Here is a 27561-nt window from a genome sequence, read left to right as displayed (position 1 = left end):
GGGGACTGCCTGGCACAACCTCCTCAGTGAGGACCCAACCACTGACCATTTCCTATTACCTGTATCTCCTGTCCTTGGAGAGAGTCTCCTGGATCTCTGTCAAGCTTGCTACTTATGTCCTCCCGCAGCTTCTGTAGGCAGTTCCGGGCCTGGGAAGGGATGGCAAGAACCCTTAGCTCTGGGACAAGGAAAGAGAGTGGCCCGACTCACCCAGCTTTGTGCCCATCCCTGACCCGTACTCCTGTGAGCCAAGCTCTGGCTGGGGGAAGGAGGGACCCCAGGCAAGTGGGGCTGCAGCACAGTCCCTGCTACACGAGCAGGAAACAAAACCCCATCCCGCTGGAGCTAACACTCTTGCTGCAGAGACACACGACACAAAGGGCAAACAAGTGGAACATGTAATATGTTACATGGTGACAAGTGCCAAGGAGCAGCTGAGGCCAGGGAGAGGGTCAAGAAAAGTTAGGGAAAAGAGACTGTCAGCTTTAGAGAGGAGGCTGGGGTACAATGGGTACAGAGGACACGTGGGAGTTAATAAATACTTGCTGATTCATGGATTGGTTGAGTAACAGGAGGGTCAGAAATGATACCTGACTCAATGGAGGACAGTGGCAGATTGGAGAAGACCAGACCCCACAAAAGGAGGGAGCCAAAAAAATGTGAGCTTCCCACCAAGGGAGAGGTGCCCACCTCCTGGATATACTGCACCTCACTCTTCAGCTGGTTGATGTTTTTCTCGTGGATCATCTTATCTCCAGCCCTCCCCTTCAGGTACACCTTCAACAAGGAGAACAACACTACTGATTAAGAAAGCTCCTTATAAGTTAATTCCACCTAGGCAGGCTCATCCACTGGTAAAGGTAAAACACTACTGCCTTCTGGGTGGCACTTGGAGGATTCAAATCAGAAGGCTTAGAACTAGCTAGGCTTGCTCTTTGACCTATCAAATCTACTCCTGGAACTTTATCCTAATGAAATAAATTTAGCCAAACTGATATAAGCACTCACACGTACATGTAAATTCATGCAAAGGGGGTTGTAACAAGGGATTTACACATTTTTCTCTATACATGCTTGAATCTTTTACAGTCAAGAAAATATTTATTGGGACACCTGGGTGGCTCAGTTGGTTAAGCTGAAGCGTCTGACTCTTGATTTAGGCTCAGTTCATGATCTCATGGTTGTGGGATCAAGCCCCAAATCGGCTTCTTGCTGACAGCATGGAACCTGCTTAGAATTCTCTCTCTCCCTCTCTCTGCCCCTCCCTCTGCTCACACATGCACGTGTGTTCACACATGTAAACTTGCTCTCTCTCTCTAACTAAACTTTAAAAAAAAGTTTAAAAATATTTATTACCTGTATTATAAAACACATACACAATTTAGTAACAGATGTTCAGCAAAATATTCTTTATAACTGCAAAAATGAAATAGGCATAATGTCCAACAATGAGGGATTACTTACATAAATTATGGTATGTCTATAACAGAACACTGTGCAGTCATGAGAATACCAGACACTTACATTTATGGACACAGAAGATTTATAAACCAACATTAAAGTGTAGGGGGACAAGCAAATTGTAGAATAGAGGGTATATAATATGATTTAACTTTTGAAAAAATACATATGTGTAGGAAAATGTTTGAGAGGATACACGATAAAGTATTAAAAACAATGATTACATTGACAGAATTATAAGGTAGTTTTGCTTTCTTTAAGGGCCATGAAATGACTTTGAATAAGAAACAGAAATTAAAGGCATCTGGATTGAAAAGAAAGAGGAAAAATCACCATTTGCAGAAGTGATCATGTATATAAAAATACCCTAAGGAGTCCACTAAAAAATTATCAGAGATTATAACAAGGTTGTAGGATATAAGATCAATATACAAAAAATAGTTGTATTTCTATACATTAGCAATGAACAATCCAAAATGAAATATAAAAACAATTCTATTTACAAGAGCAACAAAAAGGAAAAACACTTAGAAATTAACAAAGTTCAAGACTTGAATTCTGAAAATTATAGAACATTGTTAAAAAAATGAACAAACATCCCATTTTCATGCATTGGAAGACTTAATATTGTTAAGACAGCAATACTCCCCAAATCAATCTACAGATTCAACACAATTCCTATCAAATCCATGCTAGCTTCTTTGCAGAAACTGACAAACTGATCTTAAAATTCATATGGAAACACAAAGGACCCTGAGTCCCTAAAACAATCTTGAAATATAAATCTCAACAATATAGTAACAAAATGTTAACAAAAATAACAAAGCTACAGCCAGTAATCAAGACAGTGTGGAACTGGCATAAGGAGAGACACATAATTCAATGGAATACAAATGAGAGTCCAGAAACAATAATACAATAAAAATACACTAAGCTAATTTTTGACAGGGTGCCAAGACAATTCAATGGGGGAAAAAACAGTCTTTTCAACAAATGATGTTGCTATAAATGGATATCCACATGTAAAAGAATGAAACTGGATGCCTTCCTTATACCATACACAAAAATTAGCCCAAAATGGATCATAGACCTATCTGTAAGAGCTAAAACTATAACTCTTTGAAGAAAATATAGAAATAAATCTTTGTGACCTTGGGCTAGGCAAAACCTTCTTAGATAAGACACTAGAAGGACAACAAAAGAAAAATATATATAAATTGGATTTCATCAAATTAAGAACTTTTGTTTCAAAGGACACCATTTAGAAAGTAAAAAACAAAATACAGAAAGGACAAAATTTTGTAAAATATTTCCAAATCATATATCTAATATGGGTCTAATTACTATCCAGAACCTATAAGGAACCCTTATATCTCAAAAATTAAAATCATCTTTTTGGTAAATTTAATTAATCATCAAGAGTAATTCTTTTGGGGTGGCTGGGTGGCTCAGTCAGTTAAGCACCTGACTTTGGCTGAGGTCATAATCTCTCTGTTCATGGGTTCAAGCCCCACATCAGGCTCTGTGCTGACAGCTCAGAGCCTGGAGGCTGTTTGGGATTCTGTGTCTCCCTCTTTCTCTGCCTCTCCCCACCCCTCTCAAAAAAAAAAAATAAATAAACATTAAAAAAATTTTTTTTAAAGAAGAGTAATTCTTTTGGACTATTTACTGCTATTTTAAAATTCAAATATAGGGGCACCTGGGTGGCTCAGTGAGTTGAGCATCCGACTTCAGCTCAGGTCATGATCTCATGGTTCATGAGTTTGAGCCCTACGGGGGGCTAGCTATTGTCGGCGCAGAACCCTCTCACTCTACCCCTCCCCTGCTTGTACTCTGTCTCAAAAATAAATAAACATTGGGGCGCCTGGGTGGCTCAGCTGGTTGAGCGTCCAACTTCAGCTCAGGTCATGATCTCACGGTTTGTGAGTTCGAGCCCTGAGTCGGGTCGGGCTCTGTGGTGACAGCTCAGAGCCTGGAGCCTGCTTTAGATTCTGTCTCCTTCTCTCTCTGCCCCTCCCACTTGTGCTCTGTCTCTCAAAAATAAATAAATGTAAAAAAAAAAACTTAAATAAATAAATAAATAAATAAATATTATTTATTTATTTATTTTTTAATTTCAAATACAACAAAAATAACACCGTGGAGAAAGTGTGGTGACATTCATCCGTTATACCTACATGTAAACTCTCAAAACACAATTGAATTGAGCCTGATGTGAGGCTCAATCTCACAAACCATGAGATCATTACCTAAGGTGAAATCAGGAGTTGGGTGCTTAACAGACTGACCCACCCAGGCACCCCTCAAAGAGCTTTAAAAAAGAAATAATGACGTGTGCCTGGGTGGCTCAGTTGGTTAAGCGTCCGACTTTGGCTCAGGTCATGATCTCGTGGTCTGTGGGTTCAAGCTCCGCGTCGGGCTCTGTGCTGACAGCTCAGAGCCTGGAGCCTGTTTCAGATTCTGTGTCTCCCTCTTTCTCTGACCCTCCCCTGTTCATGCTCTCTCTCTCTGTATCAAAAATAAATAAATGTTAAAAAAAAAAATAATGAACATTCTTTTATTTAAAAAAAGCTCCATAAACACACCTCCCACCTGACTCCACAACCTCCAGCAGTTAAATATGGCCAGTGGGATAGGCACCTAGGAAGATCACCACATCCATTTTCATGCCCGGGTCTGGACTGCACCAAAGTCACTACAGACTGATTGTGGTCTCCTGGTGTTAATTAAGATCTTTCCAGGAAATGACCAGGAACTCGCATTACAGGTCTGGTTCTTCCAAGTCAAACCACAATGTCCCTGTGGCAAAGTCAGCTGCCGCCTGTCACATGCCTGTAAGGAGAAAGAAGGGAGGGAGGAAGAGTGGAGGTGAGCAAAGTTTACCTTAATGATCTCCTCATGTCCATCATTGGACTTCACCAGTTCTGAGGCCAACGAATGGCTGGTTGAGCGGCCAGACACCATGGCAAAAGTCCTCCTACCCGCCTGTCAAAGAGAAAGAGAGAGAGAAATGGCTCAGAAATCATGACAAGCCCAGAACTTCTTCTGTCCCTTGACCAATGCAGAACACCTGCTCCTCGAAAGATTTAAAGGGTTAGTCTCATTTTCCCTCCAAAAACTCATTTCAACCTCTACCAGAAGCCACACAGCAGCAACACCGGACAGGGAAAATTAGCAGAAATTGCAGGTTAGTTTTACTTTTAGTGGGGCCTCCCCACCCCCAAAGCAGTGCACAAGGCTGAGGTCAGGGGGTGTGTCTGATAGGAAGTGACCCTGAGCAGCAGCAGGGATGGCTCCAGACAGCACTGTAAGGAGTCAGCAGCAAGGAGGGAGAACTGGCTGAGGGGAAGAGGCCTCACCCCACCAGAAACCTCGATACCTTCTCGGCTATGTGTTCAAGTTCATCTCCTGTCAGTTCACTCTGTAGAGTCAGCCTTAGAATGTCCACGCTCCCCTAATAATGACAATGACAGCAACAGTCACCCCTTACCTTTACAGTCCACTACCGGTACCAGTGCACTTTTGCCAGTCCTGTGGGGTGGTCCTTATTATCATCATTTAACAGATAAGAAAAGCTGACGTCTGAAAAGGTGACATTAGCTTGCCCAATATCAGTTATTCCTGGGTGGCAGGAGGTCTCGGGATCCTCTGACAGTGCTCTTTACACCACACCAGAGACTATTGCTCTGTGTAGCTCCAGAGGGGCTAGCCGCCTTGGTCCTTACATTACAGGAAGCACATTACGTGGATTCCCCTCTCCCCAGCCTTGAAGAGGGAGATGCCCTCATCCCCATTGTAGGGTTCCTGCACCTGACAGGCAACCAGGAGTTACTGATGCACTTCACAAGACTGGGATATCCTTCCTGAACCAAACTATAGGACAGTACTTGAATCCAAACCCCTAGTTCTCTAAGGCATACAGAAAATATCCAAATGAAAGAAGGCAAGACAATAGGTACTTATCTATAGATGAGCCTAATTTCAAAGGAAGAAGCACATTTTCTTTCCTAACTCAAAGAAGGTTTAAAAAACACACTGTGAGGGGCACCTGGGTGGCTCAGTCGGTTGAGCGTCCGACTTCGGCTCTGGTCATGATCTCACAGTTCATGGGTTTGAGCCCCGCATCGGGCTCTGTGCTGACAGCTCAGAGTCTGGAGCCTACTTTGGATTCTGTGTCTCCCCCTCTCTCTGCTCCTCTCCCACTCGTGCTCTGCCCCTCTCCCACTTGTGCTCTCTCTCGCTCTCAAAAATAAACATAAGGGGCGCCTGGGTGGCGCAGTCGGTTGGGCGTCCGACTTCAGCCAGGTCACGATCTCGCGGTCCGTGAGTTCGAGCCCCGCATCGGGCTCTGGGCTGATGGCTCAGAGCCTGGAGCCTGTTTCCGATTCTGTGTCTCCCTCTCTCTCTGCCCCTCCCCCGTTCATGCTCTGTCTCTCTCTGTCCCAAAAATGAATAAACGTTGAAAAAAAAAATTAAAAAAAAAAATAAATAAAATAAACATAAAAAAAATTTTTTTAATTAAAAAAAAATACACTGTGACACACACACACACACACACACACACACACACACACACAGCGGAGAAAATAGAACACATTGAAGGGGAAATCATATGGTAAAAGGAAAAAGTGGGGCTGGAGATTTGGAGAGATAACAACATTGAGGGAAGGTAAGCAGGGCAGAGAGGACCAAACCCTGCCAATAACCTGTGTTATGTGTAGAGTTGGACAAGAGGTTTAGGTACACTGGGCCTCTGGCTTGCACCAGAAAAATAATGGGTTGTACTAAGTATCTCTAAGGCTCCTTCCAGCTTTAACACTATGAGAGCATAAAAAGGGAATATGTGCTTCTCCCAGGCAATGAAGGGAAGATGGATGCTGAACTACCCAAGGACAAAAGTGACCTTGAGGTACAGGAGTATAAATGCCATCTTACCCTTAACAGGTTTTAAGGAACCCTCCTAATATTCCAAATGGCTGTTGGAAGGAGCAGGAAGAAAAGAATGTGTCCCACCCAGGGAGTTGTGAGAAGGTTCTCTGGGAAGGGAACAGTCCTTCCTAAATAAGGAAAAGAACTTGGTGGAAAAGAAATCAGTCTCTGTGGTCAGATACTTAACTCTCAAAGACCGCACTGTAAAATGGCAACATTACCATCCGACATGGGGGCTTTTCGTTGAAGATCAACGGAAAGTGTCTGGAGGTCTCTGCCACATAAAAGAGAGGTACTCAAATATTAGCCTCCTCCCACTTCTTGGAATGAACCCAAATTTGGGACAGGTGGAAGACACTCCCACATGGCCCTTCACCCTCCCTAACTCTGGCAATGTAGCTGGTTTTACAAAACACTCAATTCCTACCAAATACAAGAGAGATCCTCAGTGGGGGGGGGGGGGGGGGGGGGGGGGGGAGGGGGGGGGGACGTTCAGGCCCTCCAGAGTCTGGGTCAACTCACTTCTGTTACTGCTCCTCATTGCTCCCTGTCTAATACCTCCCAGGCTTTCCCACCTTTGCCTTACATGTCCTTAAATGTCCTTAAATGCCTTAAATGTCCTTCCCATTGGGCATCTTTAAGGCCCTCGAAAGTTCACATTCAAATGCCATATTTGTGACACGTCCCTACATCCTGTGGGAAACATACCCTCACCTCCTTGAGCTCCCTTGGCATCACAGGGCCTCCTATGGCACCTGCCTCTCAGCTACTTATGTCCCACGAGGAATTGCCCTTTCTGTTAACTCACGTGGGCTGCTGTGTGCCACAGCCCTCTACCCGGGTTAAGTATTTTCTGAACAAATACGAGTGCTCCATGATATCTAGTTCAAGAGAACATTACACCAGAAAGAAGAGGAAAGGATTTCAAAATAGCCAGAGCGGCTGCCAACTCTTCTCCCCAGGACACAGACGTGCACTTTGGTTAAAACAACATCCTTCCATACCTGGAGGCAGTTGGGAAAGCTGGGGCATCCCTCAGCCAAAATAAAGAAGTTATCAGCCAATGAAGATCATCAAGTCTAGTTTATTATATGGACCCAGGCATTCTAATTGGAAGAGCATGGACAACCAGGCTAGATCGGGGCAATGAGGGATCATCTCATCCATACATGTCATCAGAATCCCAGATGGACAGGAAAAAGTGGGAAATTTGCAAAAGTACTAAAAAAAAATAATGTCTGAAAGCTTTCCAAATTTTACAAAAGACATAAACCCAGAGATTCAAGGAGCAAATCCCAAATAGGATAAACCCCCAAATCATGCCAAAACACATAATTAAATGTCTGATAACTAAAAACAAAGAAAAACATCTTTTCACATCAGAGAAAAATGACAAGTTACCTATATGGGGGAAGCACTTTCATTAAACAGCAGATTTTTCATCAGAAGCTAGGAAGGCCAGGAGGAAATGGCACATTATTTTCAAGTGCTGAAAAAAACCTCTTAATCAATAATCCTATGACCAAAAAAACATTCTCCTTCAGGAATAAGGGGGTAAATTAAGATGTCCTCATGTAAAGAAAAACTAAGAATTTCTTACCAATACAGCTACATTTAAAAGGCTGTAAAAGATCTTTAAACAGAAAGGAAACAATATGAAAGGAACCTTAGAACATTAGAAAGATAGAAACAACATGGATAGAGATGCCTGGGTGGCTCACTCAGTTAAGCTTCTGACTCTTGATCTTAGCTGAGATCATGATCTTGGCTCAGATCATGATCTAATGGTTTGTGAGCTCCACACTGAAGCATGGAGCCTGTTTGGGATTCTCTCTCTCCCTCTCCCTTGCTCGTGTGTGCACACGCTCTCTCTCTCTCAAAATAAATAAATAAACTTTTAAAAAAAAGAAACAACATGGAAAACAAAAATATTGATAAATACATTAGGCTTTCTCTTTACTCTTGGGTAATCTAAAGTATGTTTGATGGTTGAAGCTAAAATTAGAACACTGCCTGATTTGGTTCTAAGTATACACGGAGGAAATTATTTATTTATTTATTTATTTATTTATTTATTTATTTATTCATGAGAGAGAGAGAGAAAGAGACAGAGACACCACGTGCACAAGTGGGGTAGGGGCAAAGTAAGAGGGAGACACAGAATCTGAAGCAGGCTCCAGGTTCTGAGCTGTTAGAGCAGAGTTCAACGTGGGGCTCAAACTCACCAACTATGAGCTCATGACCTGGGCCAGAGTCAGACACTTAACCAACTGAGCCACCAGGTGCCCCGGAAATATTTAATTATATTATGAATGGGAGAGGATAAAGGGATGTAAAGGAAGGTAAGGTATATATACTTCATTCAAACTGGTAAAATGACAACACCAGTAGACCATGATAAGTTATATTTATACAAATGTAATACCTGGAGCAATCACTAAAAATCTATACAAAGGGATGACATTCAAAAAACCAAATGAATCAAAATGGAATCCTAAAAGGCTTTCAAGTAACCCACAGGAAGGGAGAGAAAAATAAAACAGATTAATGAAAAATAGAGAACAAAAACCAAAAATAAAATGGCAGACTTACCAATAATTGCATTAAACGTAAGTGGTCTAAATATACCAATTAAAAAACAGAGATTGGCAGAGTTGATTAAAGAACATGAATCAGGGGTGCCTGAGTGGCTCAGTCAGTTGAGCGTCTGACTCTTGATTTTGGTTCAGGTCATGGTATCAAGCCCCACGTCGGGCTCTGGGTGGGCCATGGAGCCTGCTTAACATTCTCTCTCTCACTCCCTCTGCCCCTGTACCTTACTCATGTGTTCTCTCTCTCAAAAAAAAAAAAAAAAAAAAGTGAAAAAAAATCCATGAATCAATACATGCTATCTACAAGAAACATTTAAACATAACCATATAGGTAAGTTAAAAGTAAAAGGATGGGAAAAGGTATATTATACAAACATTAATTAAAGGAAAGCAAAAGTGGCTATATTAATATCAGATAAAGTAAACTTCAGAGCAAAGAGAATTACCAGAGATATTATATTACCAGATAGATATTATATTACCAGAGAGAGATATTTTTTTTTTTAATTTTTTTTTTTTCAACGTTTATTTATTTTTGGGACAGAGAGAGACAGAGCATGAACGGGGGAGGGGCAGAGAGAGAGGGAGACACAGAATCGGAAACAGGCTCCAGGTTCTGAGCCATCAGCCCAGAGCCGGACACGGGGCTCGAACTCCCGGACCGCGAGATCGTGACCTGGCTGAAGTCGGACGCTTAACCGACTGCGCCACCCAGGCGCCCCCAGAGAGAGATATTATATCATGTAAAAGTGTCAATCCACAAAGAAGACATAGCAACCCCAAATGGATATACACCAAACAACAAAGCTGCAAAATATGTGAAGCAAAAACTAAAGAGCTGAGGGTGCCTGGCTGGCTCAGTCAGAATAATGTGCAACTCTTGATCTCGGGGTTGTGAGTTTGAGCCCCATATTAGGTGTAGAGATTACTTAAAAATAAAATCTTATTAAAAAAAAAAAACCCAAAGAACTGAAAGGAGAAATACACAAATACACAATTAAATATATTTTTAAATTTTTATTATTTTTTTTCATTTGAGAGAGAGAGAGTGAGAGCGAGCATGCATAAGCAGAGGAGAGGGGCAGAGAGGGAGAGAGAATCCCAAGCAGGCTCCATGCTCAGCTCAGAGCCCAACATGGGGCTTGATCCCACAACCCTGGGATCATGACTTGAGCGGAAATCAAGAGTCGAACACTCAACCGACTGAGCCACCACCCAGGCATTCCCCCTTCTTTTTTTTTTTTTTTTTTTTTTTTAACAAACCCACAATTATACTTAGAGACTTCTTCAACACCTATCTCTGAGAAATTAATAAAACTAGACAAAAATCTAACAGGATCTAATCAACAGTTATGGAACACTCCCCTCAATAGCAGAGTCTACATTCTTTGCATGTACCTATAGAACATAACCTATAGAACATAAAGACAGACAATAATTTGGGCCATAAAACAAACCAACAAACTTGAAAGAACTGAAATCATTTAGAGCATGTTATCTGACCACAATGAAATAAAATGAGAAATAGAAAGAGGGGTGCTTGGGCGGCTCAGTTGGTTGAGTATCTGACTTCAGCTCAGGTCATGATCTGACAGTTCATTTTTTTTTTTTTTTTCAACGTTTATTTATTTTTGGGACAGAGAGAGACAGAGCATGAACGGGGGAGGGACAGAGAGAGAGGGAGACACAGAATCGGAAACAGGCTCCAGGCTCTGAGCCATCAGCCCAGAGCCTGACGCGGGGCTCGAACTCACGGACCGCGAGATCGTGACCTGGCTGAAGTCGGACGCTTAACCGACTGCGCCACCCAGGCGCCCCAGGATCTGACAGTTCATGAGCTTGAAGCCCCCACTCAGCTCACTGCTGTCAGCACAGAGCCCACTTCAGATCTTCTGTTCCCCCCTCTCCCTGCCCCTCCCCCACTTGCACGCATGTGTGCTCTCTCTGTCAAAACTAAATAAAACATTTTTAAAAAGAGAGAAATAACAGAAAGATAAAAGGAAAATTTCTAAACAGTAAGAAGCTAAACTACATGAAGAGCTGGTTCTTTGAAAAGATCATTGAAATTGATAAACCTCTAGCATGATATCAAAAGCATGAGGTAATACTATGAACACTACGAACAACTCTACAAACAACACCATAAACAACTCTATGAACACTATGAACAACTCTATGAACAACACCATGAACACTATGAACAACTCTACGAACACTATGCACAACTCTATGAACAAGACTGCAAACAACACAATGAACAACACTAAAACAACTATGAACATAAATTTGACAATTTAGACAAAATGGCCCAATTCCTCAAAAAACACAAACTACCACAAATTACCTAATATAAAATAGGTAATATGAATAGCCTTGTAACTTTAAAGAAATTAAATTCATCGTTTTAAATTTTTTAGAGAATTTTTTTTAACGTTTATTTATTATTGAGAGACAGAGCATGAGCAGGGGAGGGGCTGAGAGAGAGGGAGACACAGAATCCAAAGTAGGCCCCAGGCTCTGAGCTGTCAGCACAGAGCCCAATGCAGGGCTCAAACTCACAAACCGTGAGATCAGGACCTGAGCCGAAGTCGGACGGTTAACCGACTGAGCCACCCAGGTGCCCCTTTTTTAAATTTTTTTAAAAAAAGAAATACCCAGACCCAGGTGCTTCCACTAGAGAATTCTACCAAATATGTAAAAAATTAGCACTAATTCTACATAATCTCTTTTCAGATTAAAAAAGACTTTATTAAAAATGTATTTATTGAGAGAGAGAGTGTGCAAGTGTGTGTGAGAATGAGAGGGGCAGAGAGAGACAGAGAGAGAGAGAGAGAGAGAGAGAGAGAGAGAGACAGAGAGAGAGAATCCCCAGCAGGGTCCACACCACGAGTGCACAGCCTGATATGAGGCTCAATCCCCTGAACCGTGAGATCATGACCTGAGCCAAAATCAAGAGTTGGATGCTCAACAGACTGAGCCACACAGGCGCCCATAATCTCAACCAGAAAACAGAAGAGGAGAAAACCCTTTCCAGTTCAGTTCATGAAGCTGGTCTTACTCTGGTACCAAAACCAGACAAAGACCATTTTATTATTATGTGTTTGTTTCTTTGTTTTATTTAGTTTGAGAGAGACAGAGAATGAGCATGTGAGCAGGGGAAAAGGATGGCAGGGGGGATAGAGGAAGAGGGAGAGAGAGAGAGAGGGGAGGGAAGGGGAGAGAGAGGGGGAAGGAGGGAGGGTGGGAGGGGGGGGAGAGAGGGAGAGAGGGAGAGAGAGAGAGAGAGAGAGAGAGAGAGAGAGAGAGAGAATCTCAAGCAGGTTCCACACGGAGCGACACCGGGCTAGATCCCACGACCCTGGGATCATGACCTGAGCCAAAATCGAGTCGGACACTCAACTGACTTAGTCACCCAGGTGGCCCAGCAAATTTTTTTTTTTAAAGACAGAAAAGAAAACACTACAGACTAATATCTCTCATGAACATAAAAGATTCTATTTTCTTTTCTTTTTTTAATGTTTATTTACTTTTGAGAGAGAGAGAGAGAAACAGTGTGAGTGGGCAAGGGGCAGATTCTTTTTCCCTTTAATATTTCATCTTTAATTTCCATCACACTAAACAGTCTTCAAAATTGGCTTTTAATGGCCACCAGTACTCCATTGAATAGATTAAACTAATTAAACTTAGGTATTCAACCTAAGCCCCTTTCCCTGCCCTCCCTTTTGTAGATTACTGTCAAATTCTCTTTTTATTTCTTATATATTTATTTTTGTATTTTAGAAAATATATTTATTTTGACAGAATGAGATGATATACAACAGTGCCTACATCACCCCCAAATTTACTGCCTGGTCCATGACCCCTCAAGCCCAACTGACTTTCTCTCTTTGCAGAAAAAGAATCGTATTTGGAACCTGGGCTCAAACACTGACTCTGGCTTTTATTTGTTGTGTGTATTGATTTATTCTCCCTTAGCCTTAGTGTATTCATTGGTAAGATGGACAGTATGATGCTTAAGTGAAAACACAGTGACTAAAACATGTAGATACACAAAAGTGTCAGTTCCTCAAAATTTGACATAATGCTCCTCTTCAAAATATTTTCCATAAGCATAGGCTTATAAGTTAAAGTACAACTTCTACCTTGCGCTGTATACAAGTATCAGTTTCAAGTGGATTGCAGATTTAAATGTAAAGAGCAAAACTAAAATTTTGCAAAGGCAAACCTTTTTAATTTCAATGTTTATTTCTTTTTGAGAGTGAGAGAGACACAGAATAAGAGGATATCCAAATGGTCAATAAACATATGAAAAGGGTTCTGTCTCATCAGTCATCATCAATGAAGAATTAGAAATTAAAATCACAAGGCAATAATACTACAAAATACCCATCAGAATGACTACAAATGAAAATAAAAAATAAACATTGGGGGCTATGGAACAGAACTCTTATACACTGATGGCAGGATTGCTCATTACCATAATCTCTTTGGAAATATCTACCAAGATGAACATTTGCAAACCCTATAATTCCTAGTTATCTACCCAACAGAAATGCATACCTATGTTCCCCCCACCACCCACCCAAAAAAATTCTCATAAAAAAATGATGCTAGAATGTTCACAGTAGCATTTTTCATAGTAGCCCCAAATTAGAAATTATCCAAATGTTCAAGAATACAATGGATAGGGGCACCTAGCTCAGTTGTAGGGCATACAACTTTTTTTTTTTTTTTCTTTTGAGAGAGAGAGAGCGAGACAGCATGTGAAAGCAAGGGAGCAGGGGAGGGGCAGAGGGAGAGAGACAATCTTAAGCAGGGTCCAAGCTCAGCACAGAGCCTGATACACATAGGGCTTCACGGTGGGGGGTAGGGGGTAGGGACTCGATCTCATGACTAAAAGATCATGACCTGAGCTGAAATCAAGAGTAAGCCACTCAGGCACCCCAGGGCATGCAACTGTTAATCTCAGGGTCGTGAGTTTGGGCCCCATGAAGGTATAGAGATTATAAACATACATATATAAAACCACATTTTATTTTTAAGATTTTATTTTTATTTTTTTGAGGGGGGGGGCAGGCAGAGAGAAAGGGAGAGAGAACCTCAAGCAGGCTCCATGCTCAGCACAGAGCCTGAGGTGAAGCTTGATCCCACGACCCTGGAATCATGACCTGAACAAAAAATCAAGAGTTGGATGCTTAATTGACTGAGCCACCTAGGCGCCCCTAAAGATTTTAAAGTAATCTTTACACCCAAAGTGGGGCCAGAACTCACAACCCCGAGATCAAGAGTCACATGCTTTTCTGATGAAGCCGGCCAGGCACCCTTAAAACCACATTTTTTTAAAAAAAAGTAGAATGGACAAATTAATTGTGGTATAGTCATGCAATGGAACAGTATATAGCCATGAAAAAGAATGAACTACTGTACATGCAACATGGATAAATGTCCCAGAAATGTTAAGCAAAAGAATTCCAACACAAAATGTGTTCCACTTATAAATGATTCCACTTATATAAAAAGTATCAAAACAAGCAAACCTAATATATGCTTTAGAAGTCACAGTAGTGGTTACCCCCAAAGGATGGGGGTAGGTAACAACTAGAAGGGGGAAATGACTAGAAGCAGGAGCTTCTGTGGTGCTGGTAATGATTTGTTTCTTGATCTGAATGCGGGATAGAGGAATGTGTCCAGTTTGTGAAATTACTTGACTGTACATTTATGATCTATGTACTTTTCTATATATATGTCATCATTAAATAAAATCTTTAAAAGGAATTAAAACTCCTCATGGTATTAAATCCCCTCAGGATTAGGCCTATCATTACCTATACCACATAACATGTGGACATCGCCCACTATCCTACCTGTACCCTACACTCTAATTATCCCAAACTTTCCTGATCCAGTTGTACCCAAATCTACATCTCTTTTGTTGACGAGTCTTCCAATGTAATACATGTTTCACCACCCCATAAATGCACATGTTGTTTTCTCTTTCCAGGTCCCTTCCCCTCCCTTTCCTCTTTGGAGAATTCCCAGCCCGGGCATCCTTTCTCTAAGGGTTTTACCCCAGCACTCCTCAGTCAGAGCCTCTCCCTGCACCCACTACACCCTATACTACACTATAACACTGACCTCATTTCTTTATAACTACTTATTTATGCAACTTCCCCAGTAAAATCATAAGCTCCTTGAAGACATGGCTAGCTTATTTAGCACAGTGCCTGGCTTAGAGTAGGTTCTCAAAAAATACACACTGAGGAGTGCCTGGGTGGCTCAGTCAGTTAAGCATCGACTCTTGAGTTTAGCTCAGGTCATGATCTCACAGTTTATGAGTTTGAGTCCATCAGGCCCTGTGCTGATAGCACAGAGCCTGCTTGAGATTCAATGTGGCCAGTCCAAATAGAGATGTTCTGTACAAAGACACAGTACAAAAAGATCAAATAATTTCTTTTTATGCTGATCACTTGTTGGAAGGATAGCCTTTGCCTATACTGGGCTAGACGAAATCTATTATTCGAAAAAATTTTTAATGTAAAATTTAAAAATACAGGAAAGATGCTCAACCTCACCAGTAATCAGGGAAATGTAAGTTAAAACAATGAGTTATCGGGACACCTAGTCGGCTTAGTTGATTAAGGACTGACTTCGGCTCAGGTCATGATCTCTTGGTTTGTGAGGTGGAGCCCCCAGTCGGGCTCTGTGCTGACAGCTCAGAACCTGGAGCCTGCTTCTGATTCTGTGTCTCCTCCTCTCTCTGCCCCTCCCCTGCTTGCCCTCTGTTTCTGTCTCTCTCTCTCAGAAATATACATTTAAAAAAAAATTTAAAAACAAACAAAACAATGAGTTATCTTTGGAGAGAATTTCATTAGACTCACATATTTAAGAAGGGTGAGAGGAAGCATGCAGAGGTATTGTTCATGCCAGCATTGTTTGTAATGGCTAACCACTGACAACAGCCCAGATGGTCCACTGATAAGAACATGGATGAATAAACTCTGGCGTATTAGAACAATGAACTAGTATTCAGTTGTGAAAATAACTGAACTACAGCTTCATGCATCGACATGAATGAAGATGCATGAATCTCCAAATTAATGTAAGTTTAAAATTAAGCTACAGAAGGAGCACCTGACTGGCTCAGTCGGAGGAGCACAGGAGTCTTGATGTTAGAGTCGTGAGTTCAAGCCCCACACTGGGTGTAGATACTTAAATAAATAAATAAATAAATAAATAAATAAATAAATAAACAAACAAACAAACTTAAGGGATGCCTGGGTGGCTCAGTTGGTTAAGCAACCGATTCTTGATTTCGGCTCAGGTCATGATTTCACGGTTAATGAGATTGAGCCCTGTGACGGGCTCGGAGCTGACAGCATGGAGGCTGCTTGGGATTCTGTCTCCCTCTCTCTCTGTCCCTCCCCTGCTCTTGCTTTCTCTCTGTCTCTCTCTCTCACAATTAATTAATTAAAAAATAAACTTAAAAAAAAAAAAACTATAGAACACAGACAATACCATGAATGTAAAGTTCAGAACATGCCAAGCCAAGCACTATATCACTTGTGCATGTGGGAAAAGTATAACAAAAAGCAAGGAAATAAACACAAAATTCAAGACAGTGATCACTTCTGTGAAGGAAGCAGAGGGTTATGAACTAGGAGGGATCCCAGGGACTTCAGAAAGATCGGTAATGTTCTATTTCTTAAACTGAGAGTTCAGTGCACAGCTGTCCATTTTATTGCTTAGGCTTTAAAACTTCCCATACAGGGGCGCCTGGGTGGCACAGTCGGTTAAGCGTCCGACTTCAGCCAGGTCACGATCTCGCGGTCCGGGAGTTCGAGCCCCGCGTCAGGCTCTGGGCTGATGGCTCAGAGCCTGGAGCCTGTTTCCGATTCTGTGTCTCCCTCTCTCTCTGCCCCTCCCCCGTTCATGCTCTGTCTCTCTCTGTCCCAAAAATAAATAAACGTTGAAAAAAAAAATTTTAAAAAAAAAAAAAAAACTTCCCATACATACAAGCCTTCTTTCTTGCTTTTCATAAAGCAATGTACTTTTCTTCATGTAAATCCTGCAGAAATATCATATTTAGACCAACAGATTGGCAAATAGTAAAGATCCTGATAATATCCAGGATTGGTGAGGGTGCAGAGAAAAAGAGTAATCTCATATATTGTTAGAGTGTAAGTTTATACAAGTATTTTTGGGAGTTAATTTGGCAATATTAATGAAAAGTGTTTGTATATTTTGTAAACCCTTTGACCCAGTAATGCCACTTTTAGGAATATGCTCTATGAGGGACACCTGGGTGGCTCACTTGGTTAAGTGTCCGACTCTTGATTTTGGCTTAGGTCATGATTTTACAGTTCATGAGATCAAGTCCCAAGTCAGGCTCCCGCACTGACATCCCAGAGCCTGCTTGCGATTCTCTCTCTTCGTTCTCTGCCCTTCTCTCTCTCTCTCTCTCTCTCTCTCTCTCTCCCCCTCCTTCTCCCCCCCAATCAATAAACAAACATTTTAAAAAAAAGGAATATGTTCTATGAAAATCCACACACATTTGTCCCAAGATATATGTGTAAAACTGTTGACTATGATACTGTTTACAAATAGTTACAAACTGGAAACTGCATAAGTACCCTCTAGTAGAAAAGTATGGATAAAGTATCACCCATACTCTGGAATACTACACTGCTGACAAATAAACTTCTATGAACTGACAGAAAATGATCTTCAAGATAGCACAGAAAAAAAGCAAGTCGCCAATTCATAAAAAAAAATGACTTCTTATTTATTTAACTACATAATATGTACATTCACAGTAATTGCCAATTCCTATATATAACAATTACTATGTACTAAGCCCTACTGGGCTCTGTTCTAAGGGCTTTATATATACTAACTCATGTAATCCTCACTATAAAACTAGATGGTAAATATTATTATCAACATTCTCCTTTTATGGATGAGAAAACTGAAGCACAGACATTAAATATCTTGCCTAAGGCCATATACCTCATAAGGGACAGAGCCAGGATCCAAACCCAGGCCCTGTGGCTCTAGAGTCCTTGCTCCCAACCACCATGCCACAGAGCATTTCCAGAATACAAGTACATGGGAAAAGCACTGCACTTACACACATTAAACGAGAGACGGACAGGGGAGTAAAGGGACCTTCAGTCCATACTTGCACAGTGTTTTAAACTTTAGCAACAAAAATGTATTTGTGCAGCACCAGTCTCATATGTAAATGAAGAGAAGGCAAGAAAAAGTGCTAAACTTGGAGTTGGAGGTGGGGTCTGAGTCCAACTGACACCTATTAATCCTTGAGCAAATCACTTTATCTCTCAGGGCCTCAGTTTTCTATCTGCAAAATAGGACTGATAATAACCTACCATGCCTACGCTTAAGGCAGGGTAGGAAGATATGTAAGATAGCGTGAAAGTGCTTTTCAAACCATAAATCACTTCACAAAAGTGAGACAGCATTACTTTTCTGAGGAGCCCCAGGGAGGGTGGGGGAGCCCAATTGTCTAAATGAAGCCCGTGAACAAATCTAGATTTCTCTCTGGCACCTCAAGCCCCCAGAACCAGAGAATCCAGTCTGCAAGGCCACGAACCTCAACCCACAGCCCCAGCCCAGAGGCCAGGAGGAAAACCAGCCCTTCTCTGGCGCCTTTGGTTGTCTTCTGGAGCCAGAGTAATCTCAGGGCTGTGAGCAAGTTCCGGGGAGCTGGAGGAATGCCCCAAAATGTCTAGCAGTCCCACTGGGGACTCCCTGAAAGTCACAACAGAAATAGAGCCTTCTTCTCTAGAGAAAAAGAAACAGCTAATCACAAGGTAAGCAGCCTCTAACCTCATAAACATTCTTGGGGAGAAGCCCAGCCACCTCCAAATTACAGGCAGCCTCTCACCTCTGTTCAAACAAATCTCCAGCTGTGAGTCACTCCTCAGTGCGGGGAGGGGATAAACACATAGCTGAGGGGTTAGAGATCAAGACACTGGGGAGAAATGATAGGGAGATCCCAGAGGTTCTCACACTCCAGGCTCCTGTGGAAAGGGGCAGATCTGTCCAAGATCTGTGGATGTATGGGAAAATAAGCTTCCCCTGCTCCCACTCCCCAGGCTGCTCTGGCGGCCACGAGAGATGGGTGGCAGGTGAGAGTCAGGGTCTTTCCAGGAGGAAGTAAGCACAGTGGAGATCATCCCTGAGCTGGAAACCAGCATCCTCAATACGTCTGCACTCTATAAACCACTCCCCCATCACCTGGTCCTTCAGTCCTGTCCCCTCTCCCACCTGAAATGTATGTGGTCTCTCAAACCACTGCAGGTTTGAACCTCAGGGTTCCCCTCTGAGAAATGGGAATAGCCAGCCACTTAAACACGGTTCCCAAGAGGCCAGGACAAGGAAAGACCCGAAATGTCAAAGAGGGCCAGATGGGGGTGGTTGGGGCCTCCCCTCTCTTGGCTGAGGCTCCCAAGCCCCTCCACTAAGAGGTATGTGGCAGCCTTGGTCCTGCCTTCTACAGAGCTCTCAAGCCCAGAAATGGCCTTCTGTTGAGTATGACACAAAGAATTATTCTCGCTCCTCCCCACAGATTAGCCAACAAAACAGGTGTCTGCCTTTTGTCTGGCTACCTGCCCAGAGGCATGGGCTGGACAAGCACTATGCAGAGGGCTGATGGGGTGATTGGGAGGTGAAACAAGAAAAAGGATTTAGGGTGGTACCCTAAGCAGGGCAGCCCTTCTCATCACCCGGACACCCGGCACAGGGAACCACTGCGGCCTAAGAGGCCTAACAGTGAGTGTGTACAAGGAGGGAGGTGGGCTCCTGAATGCCCAACTCTGAAGGAGATACCCTTTTGCTGAGCCAGTCTCTTTTCAGGAAACCCACTAGGGGCTCAGCCAGCCTGGAATGAAGGGGCAGTTCCTCAGCGCCCCCTCCCCTCACTTTTCATTTTGTCATTTTTTTGCTTTTGTGCCCCCAGATCCTAGAAAACCATTTCCTTTTTCTTCCTTCATCTACCCATCCCCATCGTACCCTATATTTCTTCTCCTCTTCCTGCCTCTGCTGGCCAGGCTTAAATCTAGGCCACCAGCCTCCTTGGCACATACCTCTTCCCCTAACTAAACCTCCCCACCCCGAGGAAACAAAGGTATTTCACAACTCTGCATTGTGACCCAAAGAGGCATGTACCATAATTACCAGCAGGCGGGGAAGCTCATCTCACATTCTCTGAGCACATGTGTCTGGAACCGAAATCATCTGGGTGAACACCCCACCTCCCACCCCAGAAAAATATGGGCAAACGCTGGCGCTAAATGCCAGATGATTGGGTAAGCCTCCTATCCCAGATCCCCTGGTAGAGCTCAGAATTCCCCAAATTCCTGGCAGGCTTGGAGATGTGAGCTATAGTGCTCTGGAAAGTAAGAATCTGGCAATGAATGGGGAGTTGGAATGGTGTGAGGAGGAATTTACAGGCTGAGATTGGGCCAGGTGTCAGGAGTGGAAGCAACAGGCAGCCACCAAACTTGAAAGGTTCCTCTGCCCAGGAGCTTCTTCCCCACCCTGGTGTCAGAGAGACAGGGTCTTCACCATTTTAGACTTTATTCATTCCTTTGGAGTAAGCATCAATGACTCCAGTGGAATCCTCTTTCAAAATGCAAATATTCTGACCCAGCAATTCCACTCCTAGGTATGTCTCTCCAAGAGAATTTAAAATATATTTACTTACAAAAATTTGTAAGTAAATGTTCACAACAGCATTAGTCATCATAGACAAAAAGCAGAAACTACCCAAATGTCTACCAACATTTATCCATGAAGAACATATCTGAAAATATATCCATACAAGGGAATATTATTCATCTATAAAAAGGAATGAGGGGCACCTGGGTAGCTCAGTCGGTTGCGTGTCTGACTTTGGCCCAGGTCATGATCCTGTACTTTGCAGGTTCAAGCCCCGCATCGGGCTCTGTGCTGACAGCTCAGAGCCTAGAGTCTGGAGCCCGCTTCAGATTCTGTGTCTCCCTCTCTCTATGCCCCTCCCCTACTCTGTCTCTCTCTCTCTCTCCCCAAAATAAACACTAAAAAAAATTATTAAAAAAAAAAAGGAATGAAGTATGGATTCATGTTACAACATGATCGACCATAAAAACATCATGCTAATTGAAAGAAGCCAGTCACAAAGGATCACATATTATATGATTACATTTACTAAAATACCTACAACAGGAAATCTCAGACAAAGAAAGGAGACTAGAGCTGAAGGGGTTGGGAGAGAATGGAGAGTGACTGCTAATGGATCAGGATTTCTTTATAGGTAAAGAGAATGTTCTAAAATTGATTGTGTTGATGACTGTATAACTCAGTAAATATACGAAAAGCCACTGAATTGTACATTTTAAATAGGTTATTTGTGCAGTCCATGAGTTATACCTAATTAAAGTGGTTACAGAAAAATTAGGCCCATAGTAAGCCTTCAATAAATCACAACTTTAGTTTAAAAAAAAAAAATTTTTTTTAAAGGAATGGAGCTCAGGAAAGACTTTGGTATTAAACTAACTCAGCTTCTGAGATCCTAAATTAGGCATAACACCTAGTCCAGGGTAAAGACAAAGGTTCAGACGGTAGGTGATGAAAAGATTCCAAATCCACCTAGGCATTGAGAGAAACTCTCTAGCCAAGATTGATCAAGACCAAAAAAATTAGAGAAGATGAAAATAATACGAATATTCTAAGGAAGGGTAACACTGATAGATTACTTAAAATCCTCTTACCAAGGGGCCCAGAGCATCATAGGACACCAGCTGCCTGAGCCATGAGTCAGAAAAAGGAGGAGGAAAGGGCCCTTGAGAGGGATGCCAAGATACAAACGCTGACTATCACTCATCTAAAACCTGTCCTAGCTGAGTTGGTGCTAGCAAAGGTTACTCTGGGTAAGAGAGTAGTTACACTACTACAGGCCCCTTCGCATCCTTAAGACCCTCCACTGGTACAAGAAAGGGGAAAGGAACAGATAAGAATAAATATTAACATAATGAGAAGGAGCAAACCTTGACCAGACCAGAGAGTTCTCAGACTCTCCCTCCATCCCTTGGGCAGGGGTCTCATGAGAGGCTAATATAGTCTCCTCTAAGCCATTAAGTAGAGCAAGCAGAAAATAACAGCCAACATCTGAGCACTTACCATGTGCCAGGCCTTGTGGTTAATGTTTCACATGCATTATCTTATTTAATCCTTATAACAATCTAATGAAGAGGGTGAAATTATTATCCCCACTTTACAGATGAAGAAACCAAGATGCAAGAGATTAAGTAATTTACCGAAGTGATCTTGGGCAAAACAAACATCAAAGCCCTGACTCCAGCCCACTATAGGGTCAGATTCCCAGGACCAGGCTCTTAACCACAATGCTATTAACAGAAATCATAGTTTAGACAAAAATTGTTATGTAAATACACTGGGAGGATGGGAGAAGGGAAAGGGAACGTGTAAGGAGTGGGAGCATAAACTTTTCTAGAATTCCTACAGCAGGAAGTCAACAGACGTTTAAAACTGACAAATCAAGAAGTATCACTATAAGCATATTATTTAGAAACAAGGCGGGTAAACCCCAACAAAAGAGGTAAGAGTTGAAAGTGGCTACTTCCATGGGGCAGGGCTTGGGGTAGGAACCTGCCTGCTATGTTCTTTTAAAAAAGCCTTTTGATATTATTAGATCTTTTAGAAATCATGAACATATATTCCTTTGGTTGAAAAATTATTTAAAAAGAAAAAGAAAGAAACCGAGATCATTCGAACCGAAGTCCAATGTAGTGAACATCTGCTGTTTTTTTGTTTTTTAATCTTTTTTTTTTTTTTTTGAGAGAGAGAGAGACAGAGTGTGAGCAGGGGAGGAGCTGAGGGGAGGGAGACACAGAATCAGAAGCAGGCTCCAGGCCCTGAGCTGTCAGCACAGAGCCCGACGTGGGGCCCAAACTCACAAACCGTGAGATCATGACCTGAGCCGAAGTCAGATGCTTAACCGACTGAGCCACCCAGGCGCCCCTGAACATCTGCTGCTTTTGCCACACAGTTTCCATCCTCCTCTACTGATAAGAGCACTTGGGCTTTGCTTTGGAGAACCTCTCTCCTTTCCTGGGTAAGCTGGTGCACCTGTCCATCAAGGACCTCCACAATGCCCTGGCCAAGGCAGGTGAGGGGCCAATGATGCCCTCTCCTTGGGATCTTGGGTAGAACTGCAAAAAGGTCTGGAACCAATTCACCCACCTGTAGAAACCCTCCATTAGTTCCTTCCACTTATACAGACCCGGAGTCACACTTTTTTTTTTTAACTGAAGTACAGTTGACACACAATGTTCTATTAGTTTCAGGTGTACAACGTAGTGATTTGACAACTCCATATAATATGCTGTGCTCACCACAGTGTGGCTACCATGTGTCACCATACAATGCTATTATAACACCACCACACACAGGGAACACTTCACCAATTTGCGTGTCACACTCGCACAGGGGCCATGCTCATCTTCTCTGTAGTGTACCAATTTTAGTACATGTGCTGCCAATGTGGACAGCCTTGGTTCACATTTTTTTAATGTTTATTTTTGAGAGAGAGAGCAGGGAAGGGGCAGAGAGAGAGGGAGACACGGAATCCGAAGCAGGCTCCAGGCTCTGAGCTGTCCGCACAGGACTGGCATGGGGCTTGAACTCGCCAACTGTGAGATCATGACCTGAACGAAAGTCAGACGCTTAACCAACTGAGCCACCCAGGTGCCCCTGGCTCACACTTTTTAAGCTTTCCCTTAATTTCTGTGAGCTGCCCATTTCCTTCTAATAAATTCCTCTTCTGCTTAAGTTAGCTGGATAGTCTCTGTTGCTTACAACCAAAGGAACTTAATGCGAATGTCTAATAAAAATGTCTGAGGTTTGTTTGTGCTTCTCCTTGCCAGCATAACTCACTACAGTGGCTTGCAAGCTTCTCTGACCTAAAACAAATTTTACCTGAAGATCTAATAAGCAGACACACACATATATATAATGTGTATACATACATATAACTGAAACTAAACTTTTGCCAAAAATGTCCACTGTAACACTGTAATAGCACTAATTCTATTTCTTTTTCTTAAAGGACCTTATTTAGTTTAGAGAATTTTTAGATTTACAACAAAATCAGCCAGAACATACAGAGATTTTTCATATACCCCCTGCCCCAACATATGCATAGCTTTCTCCATTATCTATATCATTCACTGGAATGGTACTTTTTTTTTTTTAAACCAAGGATGAACCTACACTGACACAACATAATCACCAAAAGTCCATCATTCCCCTCAGGGCTCACTCAAGTAAAGTGAATGCCATACATTCTGTGGGTTAGGACAAAAGGATAAAGACTTCTATCACAGAGTTTTTTCACTGCCCCCCAAAAATCCTCTGTGCTCTATTCATCTCCCCTCTATGCTCAAAACTCCTGGCAACCACTGATTTTTTTGTTGTTGTTGTCTCCACAGTTTTGCCTGTTCCAGAATGTCATCTAATTGGAATCTACTTATTTGCTAATGCTCGGGTCCAACCCCCTAAGTTGATTTCAGGCCTACTGGTCATAGTGGCGATCTGCAGTTTGAAAACCACTGGCTCACTGCACCTGCTCCGTCTGCCTCCAACAACAACAATCCAGGGTGCATTAGCCATGCTTCCATGTCCAAGTGTGATGCACCAAGGCACACAGCCTGGCTGGTCGGGAAACACTAACAGAGTCCCAGGGTCCTGACTCCCACTAGGACACACTAGTTGGTTAAGTTGTCTACACTGCTGACACAAGGAGACACATCCATTCATTTATATACTTATCCACTCACTTTGCACATGCACTGAGCACTCACTCGATGGTGTGAACATACACTACAGCCTCCTGGTGACTGTCCAGAGCAGTAAATTCTTTTTTTTTTTTTTTTTTTTATTTATTTTTTTTTTTTAATTTTTTTTTTCAACGTTTATTTATTTTTGGGACAGAGAGAGACAGAGCATGAACGGGGGAGGGGCAGAGAGAGAGGGAGACACAGAATCGGAAACAGGCTCCAGGCTCTGAGCCCTCAGCCCAGAGCCTGACGCAGGGCTTGAACTCACGGACCGCGAGATCGTGACCTGGCTGAAGTCGGACGCTTAACCGACTGCGCCACCCAGGCGCCCCCAGAGCAGTAAATTCTATCTTCAGGCTGGCTCAGAGGAGAGGAATCCCAAGACAAAGCCTGTCCCCGACTGATTGTTTACTACTGCCTCCCCCTCCGTAAGAGCTCAGGAATGTCTCCAAGAACAGATACAGGCCATGGTCATTTCATTCACACCTTTGAAGTAAAATACCTCTCAAGTCCAGCCTAGGAAAAAAGAATAAAGGGAATTTCTGTCTCCCCTTGTTCTAGAAGTCTCTGATTAGCCTCAAACTAATCCATGGCTGGAAACTGACTGAATTCCTTGCTCACTATTTTCCTACTGACTCTTTCTACCCCTCGAGGCAAGCAAGAAAATATCAAAGGACAAAAGAATATGTCAAAATCATTTTGAACAGTACCAACATCTTGGTCTTAAAATCTTTCTGGATCTCTTTTTCACAGCAAGCAAAAAGAAGCCCAGCACACTCCTTTCCTTTATTTTCCTCATACTCTTTCTCCCTGCCTCAACCATTCCAAAACAGTGAGCAAGAGAATGGAGTAGGACTTGGGGCTGACACAATAGATGGATTTCTTCCCTATCTCTTGAGTTCCATAGCTGGGGGAGTAAGAAACTACAGAAAATGAGGGACTGGGCTTGGGCAGTAGCCAGACCTGAAATATGGCAGAAATACTAACGGACTGGACAGAAACGGAGAGGGGACTGGGAACACAACTGACGGTCTGTACTTGAGATGAGAAACTACTCTAGGGAATTGTTCTGTGAGGAAGAGCCATAATCCAGGGGCCTTAGCTCCCCAGGGGGCATGCTGGGAGTGGAAGGGAGCAAGGGAAACAGATACAGAGTGGAGGGAGGAGGAATGGAGGGATACAAACTCCCCATCACCTCGGCTCCATTTCACTCTCACCCACAATAGCTTGAAAAATGGATGGAACAGTACACACCCGTTCTGGGTCAAGTTCCCTAGCAAAGCCTAGAAACATTCAGACACAAGTTACCCTCCTCGGTCAGTGAAGAGGGAAAATCATATGGTCACCCGAGTGAGGAGAAGAATAGGGACCGGGAGCCAAGGGAGTGAGGGCAGCAAGGCAAATGTGTTAGCCCTGGGGAACGCCCCTCTCTCCCCCACCCTCACTTCTCCGGAAGCCCTCGCGTGGGTCACGACCCTTCCCTTCTCAGCCTAGGTTCTAGCATCTCCCTCATTCCGGAGCCTGGAAGCTGGACACGTAAACAACGTGAATAAAACAGTCCCAGGAAGCCACCGATTGGCCGATGGGGGAGGGAAGCCAGGAGAACTGCTAGGGGAAGGCGAAATCCGAGCCGAGAGGTGACCCCCAAGCGGAGAGCCCTAATTCCCTCCAGCGAAAGGTGGCGTTCCGGGCCAATCTCGGCGTGCCTGGCGTCCTACCACCCCACCCCGTCCAAGCCCTGGGCTGCACTCTGTCTTCTTACGACCACCAAAGCACCAGTAAATTCTGTGAAGGGCCTCTGAGGCCATCAGGACCCACAGAAAAGCCTGAGGCCCTCGTCGGGGACCCAGCCAAAACCCACAGAAAAACCCAAGCCCCTCGTCGGAGACCCAACCAGGACCCACAGAAAAGCCTGAGCCCCTCGTCGGAGACCCAACCAGGACCCACAGAAATGCCTGAGCCCCTCGTCGGGGACCCAGAGTCCCAAGAGCGCAGGGATCCTGTCCCGGGAGCTCATTTCTCCTCCCACCCAGTCCACCTCCCGCAGGACGCCCGAGTAGCGCGCCCTGGAAAGCCGCGCGGAGTCGCTGGCAGGAGCCGCAGTGTCCTCCTAGAGGGCAGGTACGCCCCGAGTCTCCGAACAGCCTTCCTCCCGCGAGCCCTCGCGGACCCCCGCTGCCCGCCACCAGACGGCAGAAAAAAAGAGGGAGGAGCGCGGCGAGGAGCCGACGGCCCCCAGCCGGCCCCAGGTGATGTCAGCGAACTCGGCGCGGGGCACGGGAGGGGCGGGACTGGGAAGCGAGGATACCGGGCGGGGGAGGCGGCGTAGCCGCTTCGTCTTACCGCGGTCTGCCCCTCTGGGTGCACGTCCACCAGGGTACACCAGTTCCGCGTCCCGTTCATCTTATTCCCGCGGCGGTAGCAGCGCGGACACCCACCCCCGGCCCCGCGGTCCGGCTCCTACTAGGCAGGCGCGCGCGGAACCTTTCCCCTGTATAGGCGCGTCGGGGGCGGGGACTGCTAGTTGGTTACGCCCCCAAGATGCCGTTCGCCAATGAGAGTGAGCTAAAGAGCAGGGTGGGCGTTACCGAGAAGCACCGGGACACGCCCACCGGCCCTCGCTTAGATTTACATAAAGGTGGGGCTTGGAGGCTACCTGAGGCTGCTTGACTGAAATTTTGTCCAGCGTTGCGTGGCTGTACCTCAAACGTGCATTAGTCTTG

The 27561-nt window shown here is 43.7% G+C and overlaps 1 protein-coding gene and 1 non-coding gene across 2 annotated transcripts in view; both read right to left on the bottom strand.

The window, feature by feature from the left end:
- Positions 1-27328, bottom strand: part of TUFT1 (tuftelin 1) — a 42483-nt gene extending 15155 nt beyond the window's left edge. The window contains 5 exon segments of the mRNA XM_045479220.1: positions 60-149; positions 691-777; positions 4345-4446; positions 4841-4915; positions 27182-27328. Of these exon segments, the coding sequence (XP_045335176.1) occupies positions 60-149; positions 691-777; positions 4345-4446; positions 4841-4915; positions 27182-27241 (414 nt within the window). The 5' untranslated portion in view covers positions 27242-27328.
- On the bottom strand, positions 23445-23549 carry LOC123600162. The gene has a single exon (XR_006713537.1). It is a non-coding gene; the product is annotated as a U6 spliceosomal RNA (small nuclear RNA).
- Positions 27329-27561: the final 233 nt, after the last annotated feature.

This window comes from Leopardus geoffroyi, chromosome C1 (genome assembly GCF_018350155.1).
Source record: "Leopardus geoffroyi isolate Oge1 chromosome C1, O.geoffroyi_Oge1_pat1.0, whole genome shotgun sequence".
In the NCBI taxonomy this organism is placed as follows: Eukaryota; Metazoa; Chordata; class Mammalia; order Carnivora; family Felidae; genus Leopardus; species Leopardus geoffroyi.
Note: the sequence above shows the minus strand (reverse complement) of the source record. Positions and strands in the feature narration are given on the sequence as shown.